General features: G+C 57.7%; 1 protein-coding gene across 1 annotated transcript in view; it reads left to right on the plus strand.

Annotated features, from left to right (window-relative positions):
- Nucleotides 1-10,784, plus strand: part of MAPKAPK3 (mitogen-activated protein kinase-activated protein kinase 3) — a 26,212-nt gene that overhangs the window by 12,927 nt on the left and 2,501 nt on the right. The window contains exons 3-9 of the mRNA XM_006909143.3: nucleotides 4,704-4,843; nucleotides 6,022-6,086; nucleotides 6,510-6,589; nucleotides 8,392-8,515; nucleotides 9,796-9,871; nucleotides 10,207-10,331; nucleotides 10,769-10,784. The exon at nucleotides 10,769-10,784 is cut by the window's right edge and continues 5 nt beyond it. Coding sequence (XP_006909205.1) covers nucleotides 4,704-4,843; nucleotides 6,022-6,086; nucleotides 6,510-6,589; nucleotides 8,392-8,515; nucleotides 9,796-9,871; nucleotides 10,207-10,331; nucleotides 10,769-10,784 — 626 coding nt within the window. The remainder of the gene's footprint in view (nucleotides 1-4,703; nucleotides 4,844-6,021; nucleotides 6,087-6,509; nucleotides 6,590-8,391; nucleotides 8,516-9,795; nucleotides 9,872-10,206; nucleotides 10,332-10,768) is intronic.

The raw sequence follows: 10,784 nt of genomic DNA on the forward strand, positions 1-10,784 counted from the left end.
CTACACTCATACACACCCATGCACACACCTCTGTACATGCATGTGCCATGTTCCCGCCCCGCTGTGCACACACCCATGCACCTCTGCACACGCTTATTTCAGAACAGGTTTCCCGAGTCTTGCGAGCTGAGGTTTTGGCCAGCGCTCTCCAGCCGGGGGCCACCCCCCCATTCCCCCTCAGGGAGGGGCCGTGGCCTGGCCTCCCCCAGCTGGGTGGCCCCAGGGTAGTGACTTCATCCTCCTGGGCCTCTCTTTCCTCAATTTGTGTATCGGAGTTGACGGTCCCCACCCTGCTTACTTCACAGAGTGGCCTGAGCGTTCCCATGAGATACAGGAGAGGAAAGTGTTCTATAAACTGCACGTTGTTTCCCAAATGGTCAAACACTGCTGTGGTTTCCCGCTCCTGGGCTGAAGAATTGTGCCCCCTGCTGTAACCACCTGGTCCTTGGGCGGGAAGGGGCACGGTGGCCAGATCTGAGGCGCCCGTTCCACCCGGTAATGCTGGAGGGCGTGGGCCCCTCTGCCCTCAACCTTTGCGAGGGTCCACTGTCTGGGAGGGTTGGCGGGGGTCTCTGCCATCCAGCTGCGGGCTCTGGGGGCAGGTAAGGGAATTTGGCAAAAGAGAGGGAGGGGTGAAGCGAGGTGGAAACCCCTGGATCACAGCCTGAGGCTAGGGCAGTGTCCTTTGTTCAAGGAAACATCATCTCACATTCCATGCTGGTCTCACTTCAGTGGGACCCACACCTCAGTACAGCCCGGAGCCCCCTCCCTTAGGAGAGCTGGGGGTCCTTCTCGTGTATGGGCTTCCTGCTGGCTGCTAGCCGAAGCTGTGGAGTGGCCCAGGAGCCATCACGGACCCTCCAGCTTTGGGGGACCCCTGGGAAAGCCCAGGGGACATAGGACGGGAGTGAAAGAAGGGCGGAAGGCCACCCCATCTTCTTTTCTTCCAAGCTGTGACTGGGGAGCAAGACATTAGGTGGCCCCCACTGGGTTCGGACACTTGGACATGGGGTCCACGGAGACCCGGGGGCTGCTCCGTGGCGGCCGGGATGTGGGAGTGGGGCTACAGTAGGCCCTTTGCAAGGAGCCCCTGACCAGAGGTCCCCCTTTTTGTCCCCCTCTCCCCAATCTAGCCTAAGCTTTGCAGCTTAGCATTGGGGAAACAGAGGCCCAGCGAAGGCCTGGCCCGGGGTGACACTGAGAATCTGACGTTTCCTAGCCCTGTGCTTATTGCCTTGCCTGGGAAGGTGGGGCTCTTGCTTAGGGACACCTTCCGTGAAGGGTGGTGTGGACTCATGTACCGGCGTGAATGAAGCCAACTTGTAGCAATGGCCTTGTGGGCTGGAGCAGTCAGGATGGGCTCCTTAGAAGAGGAAGCAAAAGTCTGGTTGAACCGAGAGGGCGGGGGAGGTGCCGTGGGGAGCAAGTTTGGCCAGCTCGTCATGTCTCATGTGTTAAGCTTTCCCGGGTCCTCCGCGATTTAATCTTACTCTGCTCTCATGATGGGCGGTGAAGGTTTCCTCCTCTCGCCCCTAATTTATAGATTTGGTCATTAGATCTACAAACATTATGTGAGCCAGTGCTCTGTGCCAGGCCCTGTACCCCAGTAATGGGACCCAGAGGTGACCAGGCAGACTGGCCCTGCCCTTGTGGGCCCACACTCTGATGAGGGAGGCAGCATGGTGGTGGCCTGGCTGGAGAAACAGCCACATGATCTGGGGCCAATTATTTGCCCGCTCTGTGCTTCAATGTCTCAGCTACAGAATGGTGACAACGAAGTCCCTTCTCCTAATATTCATAAAGTGCTCAGAACAGAGCCAGGCATGTTGAAAGGGCAGTGTGTGTGTATGTGTGTGTGTGTGTGTGTGTAGGCCCAGAATCCTTAGAGGATAAGGCTGGGACTGGAGTAGGAAGGAGATCTTGGTGAGAGAGAGAGAGAGAGAGATTAAAGAGCTATCAAAGGAACAAGCTAATTGTAGGTATGAGCAAGTACGCAGGAGGGAAGTGTAAAGGCCGATGGAGGGAGCTTTCCAGAAGGCTGGAAATGCTTTGTCTTGGGGGGCGGGGGGCGGTTTCCAGGGGTGCGTGCAATTGTCAAAATTCATAGAACTGGACTCTTGAGATCTGTGCGTTTTACTGTATGTAAAGTGTGCAAAGCACACATGTACAGGAAGAGGAGTAAAGAGCGAAGAGAGAATGAGGGACCCTCGATGTCCTCTTAGACAGGGTCCTCAGGGAGGGTTCCTGAGAGGGGACGACACCGGGGAGATTACTGGAAGAGAGAAGGCTCTGGCCATGGGGAGGACGGGTGCGGAAACAGAGGCTCTGAGAGGTCTGGGGCCACACGCGAGGTCAACCCTAGAGATCAAGAGTGACAGCCCAGGAGATTTCTGGGTGGCTGGGCATGGGTGGGTCCAGAGCTCTGGCTCCTGCAGAGAGGCCCATGGGGCATTCATTGTGTTTTCTAGGGGCAGCCCTCGCCCCCTCCTATGCCCGCTCTCAGGGCCTTGGCTCTCAGAGAAGGACTGTTTTAATCCGTGTGGGAAATGAGTTCCTAAGTGTGGACTGAGTGGAGGGAGGCATTGAGAAGCTCCGGCTCAGGGCCGCTCCTCCCGCTCGCTCGTCCTCAGGGAAGGACAGGGTGCAGGCCCCGCTGTGAGGCTCTCTGGCCCTCCCCCTCCCTCTCCCCCTCCCCCCTCACACCTCCCGTCTCCTTTGTTCAGGAGCCCAGTGCTTCTTACTAGGCCCCAGCCAGGGACCCCTGACTTAGCCTGACCTTCCGTCCTGGTGAGAGGTACATAGGCAAAAACAATTGGGGAAGATGCTGCAGGACTTTCCAGAGGAGGAGACTTCTGAATTGAGCCCAGAAGGTTCCTCAAGAGGAGAGAGTTGACTCGATGGAGGAGGAGATGGGGCAAGAGTGTCCGTGGCATCGGCATGAACTTGAGAGAATGAGGCCTGTTTGGGACCAGCAAGTACATCATTATGGCCAGAACAAACAGTGTTTGGGGCCCAGGGGTAGCAGGGATGAGGTGGGAGAGGGAAGCAAGCCCTGGATGCCAGGGGAGGTGGTGGCCTTTGTCTAGAGGACAAAGGGGGGGTAATTTAAAGAGAGGGGGCGGGGAGTAAGTGAAGGGCCAGAGAGGGAGAGGTGGGGCTAAGGACAACACCAGAGGTTCCAGCTGTGAGTTCGGGGTTTTCTGAAGAAGAGGGCACTTTGGTGTAGCGGGGAGATGCCTGAAGCAGGACAGAGTGAAGAGGGAGTCCAGGAGCCAGCCCGGGGCCGCGACAGGACAGTCAGGTCAGGCTGGGGACAAGGAGCAGTGTCAGGAGGCCAAGCAGAAAAGGGGAGCGGAGGGGACAGAGCAGAGAGAGACAGAGCCTGGGGTCCTGTCCCTAAAGACTGGGGTACCCCTTGCTAGAGCCACCTCAGGAAAAAGCGAGGACAAGCTGATGTGGCAAGTGGGGTAACTGAGCCTCTGCCCCCAGCCCCCAGCACTCTGAGCACGGAACCGAGGGGTGCTGTGGGGGCCAAAGGCAGCAGGAGCAAGGGGTCCACGCTTTCCTGGCTGGGGGTGTCTGCCCACAGCAGCCTCCGCGCACACCCCCATCCTGCACTGATGATGGAGCGGGGACCCCAGAGCTGGTGGAGGGCCTGCCCAGCTCTGCACTCCCAGGATAGTGGCAGAGAACCCGCCGCCTTCCTCCCTGCCCCAGTTCGCCTTTGCCTAGAGGGCTCGGGCCCAGAGCCCGGCAGAGGGGGAAACCAAGCCACGGGCGGCCTGGGGTCCTGTTGATGCGGAGCAAGATGGAGCTGATCCCACCCTGGTCCTCAGCCCTGCTCAGCTGCAAAACAAATGTGGCTGGGCCTCTGGTGAGCGGCCCTGCCAGGGGACAGCTCGTCCCTGCTCTCCCCATTCTAGGCCACCTCCCCCTGCATGCCGACTCCTCCCCCATACTTCCTCTGAGCAGGACCCCCCAGGGCCTTGCTCGGTCCTGGTGACTGGCCTTGCGGCTGGCAGCCATAGCCCAGGGCTGAGTTATCCGGAGCAGGGATCTGGTGTTGCGCACCTGCTGCCCGCCTTGCTGTGATGCATCTGTGGGGATGACTCTGTTATTACTGCATTTCATAGAGTTGTGGGCTGTGGCTTAGAGCTGCGAATGTTTGCCTGAGGTCACACTGAGTCTTTGGAGGAGTTCAGCCCCAAACCCAGACCTCCCTACACCAGGCTACTACCTCTCTCAACTAGGGCCCGCCCTGCCCCAGACTCTATTTCTGGATCCACAACGCTTGTGCCATTCCATTGTAAAAATGAGGCCCAGGGAGCGTGTGTCCCCCGGCCTGGAGTCCCACAGCTGATGTGTGATTGGACTATAAAACCCGCCCAATTTCCACTTCACTTGCTGCCCCAAGAAGGGAGGCAGAGGCTTCTCTGGCCTCTGAGCCCCTCCCAGTTGTCAGCCACCTCCCAGGGCCTTCCCCGAGCTGCCAGTCAGGCTGTTTAAGGCTGACCTTCGATCAAGTCCCGAGGCTCACTGGACCACAAATCAGGGAAACCTGGATTCGAAGCCTCATTCTGCCCTTTGCAATGTGGGTGACAGGTCTCTCCGAGTTTACATGTCTTTCTCTGCAAAGTGAGGGCAGTGGCACTATCTGGGTGGCTGCTGTGAGCCTGACACTTTCTATGACGACCGGTCCCCAGCTCCTGTATGACAGCCCCAAGGCACGGCAGGAGGTGGACCACCACTGGCAGGCCTCGGGCGGCCCCCACATCGTGCGCATCCTGGACGTGTACGAGAACATGCACCACGGCAGGCGCTGTCTCCTCATCATCATGGAATGGTAGGCCGGCCCGCCCGCCTCGGCCCCCAGGCTCTGCCATTCTTCCAGAGGCCCTGTCTGTCCTTCGGAGAGTAGCTCCGGAGGCACCCCCGCCCCTGAGGCGTAGTGGAGGGGACAGTGGCGGCCACACGGCCATGCTCACGGGGTGGGAGAAAACTGCAGGAGGTCTAAGATGGCCTCCCGGGGTGTGACCCCCCCACTCTGTGAAGGGGGCCTGGAAGATCAGTCAGAGAAGGCCACTGAGCCTGAACGTGGGTGGGGGGAGGTTTGGGGACGAGCAGGACACCCAACATAGTCCCTTCAGCTTTCTCCTTCCCATGCTCCCACCAGATGCTGGGTGACCAGGGCCCAGACCCAGGAGCCAGCTGCCTCTGCCACCCAGGGCTGCTCCCACTGACACCGTGGCCCGGCCCCAGCCTCCCGCAGGCCCTGGGCCCATGTCTGGGCCTCCGGTTCCTCCCCATCTGCCTTTTGGGTCTCCCCTCGCCCTACAGGTTAGCAGCTCTTGAGTCAGATTTGGGGTTCAGACCCTGGCTCAGCCACCCAGCAGCTGTGTGACCCTGGGTAGCTGTTAGCCTCTCTGAATCTCTGTAACTCCCATGTAACGTGTGGAGGAAGATCTCAATGTAGCGTTCACCCTGTGCTTTACTCCACTCCAAGTGCTCTGTGTGTGTTGCTGATTGAGTCTTTACGGCTCTGTGAGCTTGGCGCTATACTCCCTGTTTTATAAGAGGAAGCTGAGGCAGAGAGGTGAAGGGACTGGCCCAGGGTCACACAGCGATGCACACAAAGCGTTTGCCCTGGGCACAGCACAACAGAAGGTGCTCAGAAAACAGTGCTCAAGATGATAATTGACATCTCTCATCCCTCATTTGGGGAAAAACTGAGACTTGGATGGGGGCGGGGCTGCCGAGGTCTCAGCCGGGTGTGGGCAATGCCACTGGAAATACAAGGGCTCCCTGGGGAGAATCTGAGTTCACCACCTTCCCCTCGTTCCGAAAGTTCAGTTCAACCCACCGAAGCTGACAGCCCACCACACTCTAAGCTGTCAAGGTGTGGGAGGCAGACAGTGCCAGTTCCCCAGGGGAAGGGCCGCAGGGCCCCGGGCCGGTAATTCGGGGAAGGGCAGCTGACACCCAGTTCTGCCCCACCCTGCTTACAGTCGCCTTCTCTTGCAGCATGGAAGGCGGCGAGTTGTTCAGCCGGATTCAGGAGCGTGGCGACCAGGCTTTCACCGAGAGAGGTACGTGTGCGCAGCTGGACCGGTGCGAGGTCCGCACTGAGGTGGATCACAGAGCAGCTCTGTGATGCTGGGCGAGGCCCGGCTCCTCTCTGTGCCTCCCTCTCCCCAGCTGAACAAGAGAGGGTGGGACAGAGTGTCCCTACCCCAAGGAGTTCCGTGAGTCTGTAACGCCTTGTTGCACACGGGCTCTCTGCGGCTTTGAGATGGAGGCCGCAAAGCTGACCTGAGGAGTGGTAGCCCAGGCCTAAGGAAAGAGGTTCTGGTAGGCTGGGGCATCCCCAGAGGAAATTAGGGTGACTGGGGGTATGTGGAATGGGGGTCTTGCTTGGCAGGAAAAAAATGTCCAAGAGGAATAATAGGGTGGTGGCCCCCAGGCTGCCTGACCTCTGACCGGCATCACTCACCCCTCTTCTGTGTCTGCAGAAGCTGCAGAGATCATGCGCGATATTGGCACGGCCATCCAGTTCCTGCATAGCCAGAATATCGCCCACCGAGACGTCAAGGTGACACTCTAGGACCCAGGTTGGGGGACTAGGAGAGGGCGTACCATCCGCAACCCACAATGGCTCCTAGTACCCACTAGATGGAGGTCAAATTCCTTCAAGGCCTCTGCTCTGGCCCAGACTGGTCTTCTCAGCGTCTTCTCCCCTGGTTCCAGCATTCTCATTTCGCTCTAGTCAGATGGTTTCCTTGAGTCTTCTAAACTGTGTAACCCCAATAGCTGTAAGAATAACTGAGTGCCTACCTCAAGCCAGTAGGCCCTGGCAAGCATCTCATTTAACCCTCACCTAACCCTGTGAGCTGAATGCCATTGCCCATTTGACAGATGAGAAGACTGAGGCTCAGAGAGAGATTAGGTGCTTTGTCCAAGGCCACGCAGTTGCCACACTGGGATTCACTCATTCTCTTGTTCATGCAGCAAGGATTTTTGTGAGCACATAATGTGCTGAGACTCACAGGGGCTGCCTGACACTGTTGGGGCTTCTGTGAAGTAACAGCCATGGTTTTGATAGGTTAGACCCTCTAACTCCAGCCTTTTAAGGGCAAGAAGCCATTTGCTGGGAGGTAAGGAGGAAGGAGCCACGGCTGGCCCAGTTTGCCGGGCCTGCTGGCCCTTTCCGTGGATGGGCTTCAGAGATGTGCTGCAGGCTCAGATCTCCCAATTTCCTATCCAGTGAGGGATGGGTCTTAGAGGTCATCAGGATAAGCCGGATGAAATGCAGACTGAGGCAGCCCTGCACACGCATGCATGCACACACACAGCCACGCACACACGTGCCGGCCACCCTCAGAGCGGAATCTGTAAGTCCTAGGCCCTCTGCCCAGGCCAAGAGTGTTAGCCACCCAGGCTTGTTCCCTCCCGCGACTGGTCCAAGGCGAGCTGTGGGTCCAGCTGCTGCTCCAGGGCCTTCCTCTGCTGCGCTCTGCCAGCCTTTACAGTTATCCTTGGATTCTGGATGCACGTGTAGCCATGACAGACACCTTCTGAACCCTTGCTTTATTTTGGCCCTGGCTTCCTTTATTCCCAAGGCAGGGACAGCCTTCTGTAGAGGAGGTCCCCTTGTACAGATGAAACTGCTTCCCTGTTTTTATCCCAATCCAAGGTCGGATCATCTCAATAGAACCTGAAAAATAGCTTTCATTGGCTCTAAACTGGAACTTTGTCCAACACCCCGTCTTTCTACCCCTGATCTGGTTGGGGATCCCTCCGGTTTTTCTCCATGGGCCTAGGTCCTACCCATTTATTAGAAACCAGCTTCACAGCCGTCTCCTCCATGCTGACCTCCCTACTGCCCTCATCCCTCGGGCACTCTGCTCTGCAACTGGGAGGAACTGTTTCTGTAGCTCCTGGGGCCCAAGAAGTGGGCCCGCCTCCCCGAGCAGCCTCAGCGGGGCTGCCGGGCCGGCGCATTCTGGGCTGGGTGCAGGACGTGTGCTTGGCCGCACTGGCTCATGAGCAGCCTGCCCTCCCCTGGAGCCCTCGTTTTAGCATTTCATGGCAACATCCCCAACCCAGGCTCAGAAGTTCCTGCCCCTGGGCTCTCTATGGCACTTGGTTATTCACAGCCTTGGCTGAACACCTGCCTCTGTTTCCCCTCTGTGGAAGGAGGTGTCACCTCCCAGCCACCTCAGTCTTTGCCATGTTTGGCCCATGTTGTCGGTGGCCAGTTCCTTTTAGCAAGATGTGCCTGGCTCCTCCTCCATCGATCGGGGAGATGGGGAGGAGTGTGGCTGGATAGCACCTTGGGACTCTGCCCTCACCTGGTCCCTAACTCCAGATCAATGTTTTCTCTTCCTGGCCCAGCCTGAAAACCTGCTCTACACGTCCAAGGAGAAGGACTCAGTGCTCAAGCTCACGGACTTTGGCTTTGCCAAGGAGACCACCCAGAATGCCCTGCAGACACCCTGCTACACTCCCTATTATGTGGGTGAGTCCTCGGGACGTGGCGTGTACCTCCCTACCCTCACTGGCCCCTGCGGCGGTGTGGGACAGCCGGTGGGTTGCGGAAGTCAAAGCGTTAACGCCCAGCAAGGAGCGGAGTGGGATTCTATCCATGTGGAGGTGGTGATGTGGGGGGCCAGAGGCTGCAAAAATATTCTTCCAAACTTCAGCTTTTGCTTTTGAAAATAGATCCAGGAAAATTCTGGCTATGGCCTGTGAGCTGAATGACATCACAGCAGCTCTAAATATATATGTGATAAAAGGCTGCCATCAGCTCTGGACGGAACCCAACCGTGGTTGTTTTTCTCCGGTTCTTATCTTCCTGGGATTCGTATTCAGAAAGTGGGCAGACATGAGAGGGACACAGAGCGCCAGCTACCTGCCTTGTGGGAGAGGGTCCCTTAGGCCAAGGCATGGGCGAGACCCGGGGGTGGGCACACACTCAAGTTTCCTGGAAAAGCTCCTCACTCCCCTGTAGGTAGGCAGCCCCTAGATCTAGAAAAGTCCTTGCTGAAAGTGCCCCTTACTTGAGAGTGGGGTGATGGCTCTGCTCCCAGCAGAGGCCAGAAAATATAGTCAGTAGTACCGTGATGGCTGCGTGTAGGGCCGGATGGGTACTAGACTAATTGGGGGGATCGCTGCGTAAATTATACGAATGCCTAACCATTGTGCTCTACACTTGAAACTAATACAAGATTAAAAATAAAAAAGAGCTGCTTACGGGGTAGGAAGCCCCCTGAGACGGATGAAATGGCCCTCTGTTTATCAGCATGTGTTTGCAGTATTTTAACTTAGAAATCTTCTGGCCTGCCCATCTTATTGCCCAGAGGGGAAAACCAGGGCCTCATGGGATCGTACCCATGCTGACTGGTCCCTCCTTGCCCTTGACCTCGCCTGTGCATTCAGGACAGCAGGGGTCACAGGGCAGCTGGTAGGCTGGGGCCCTTTCCCCTAAAGCAGGACCCCAGCAAGTTCCAGACGGCCTTCTCTCCTTCTCCTCCCTCCCTGAGGCTGAGACTGGCCCAAAGTTGCTAGGAGGCTATCATTCCTTCCCAGCTTAAAAGCAGGTTTATTTTTTCTGGGAGCTGTTTTTCCTCCCCTAACTTCACACATATGCTGCCTCCCAGAAGGTGCCAGACACCAGTCTGCTCTGCCCTGCCCCCCAGCCCAGGCACCTGCTCCCCCACCTTGCCGAGGCTTCAGGCGCCTACCTGGGCTCCAGGACTCTTAGAACTGAGTACCCTCCTGTGCCCTCTGCCCTGGTAGCTCCTGAGGTCCTGGGTCCAGAGAAGTATGACAAGTCGTGTGACATGTGGTCCCTGGGCGTCATCATGTACATCCTGTGAGTACCTCTACCTCCACCTCCCGCATCGCCACCCGGCTTGTACCTTCGGTACCCCTTCTGCTCCCCCACCCCCGTGCGCTTGGCGAGTCCTTGAGACTGATCGTGCAGCCCGTGCTTCCTTTGTTGTCATGGGCCACCCTTCAGGCTGCGTGCAGGCCTCCCCATGCCAAGGGCGGAGGCCGTTCCTGGGACGAGCCTAGCAGGCCAGAGGGCTGGTATTGCTGCCATGGTGCCTGGCCGCCTGTCTCCCCAGTCAGGGACTCAGGGAGGAGCAAGGGTCCGCTCTGGCGCTGCCCCCACGCCTAAGCCGAGAGACCTCCGCCCTCCCCCAGCCTGTGCGGCTTCCCGCCCTTCTACTCCAACACGGGCCAGGCCATCTCCCCAGGGATGAAGAGGAGGATCCGCCTGGGCCAGTATGGCTTCCCCAACCCTGAGTGGTCCGAGGTCTCGGAGGATGGTGAGTGACCTCTGCACCGGACCCCATCAGCCTTCATTCTAGGAGACACCACTTCGGTGTCAAACCGACCTGTGTTCAAGTCCCGGCTCCCCACGTCCCAGCTGTGTGACCCTAGGCAAGTCACCTAACTTTTTTGAACCTCAGTTTCTGTATCCGCCAAATGGGCTCAAAATTTGCCTCCTTGAAACTTTCTCCAGCTCCTGTCCCTCATTCATTTTGTCCCTTTGGGGAACAACAAACAAGCCTGCCCTATATCAGTTATCTATTGCTGTTTAACGAAGGACCCCAAACACCCAGAGGCTCGTAACAAGAAACAGGAGCTCACTGTTTCTGTGGGCTAGGAATTTGGGGCACACACAGAGCTTGTGGTCTCTGGGGAACGGCGGGGGGACTGGCTCTGAGGAGCTCTGCAGCCTCACCCCGTCCCTCATCCCTAGCCAAGCAGCTGATTCG

The sequence above is a fragment of the Pteropus alecto genome, unplaced genomic scaffold (genome assembly GCF_000325575.1).
Source record: "Pteropus alecto unplaced genomic scaffold, ASM32557v1 scaffold53, whole genome shotgun sequence".
Taxonomy (NCBI): domain Eukaryota; kingdom Metazoa; phylum Chordata; class Mammalia; order Chiroptera; family Pteropodidae; genus Pteropus; species Pteropus alecto.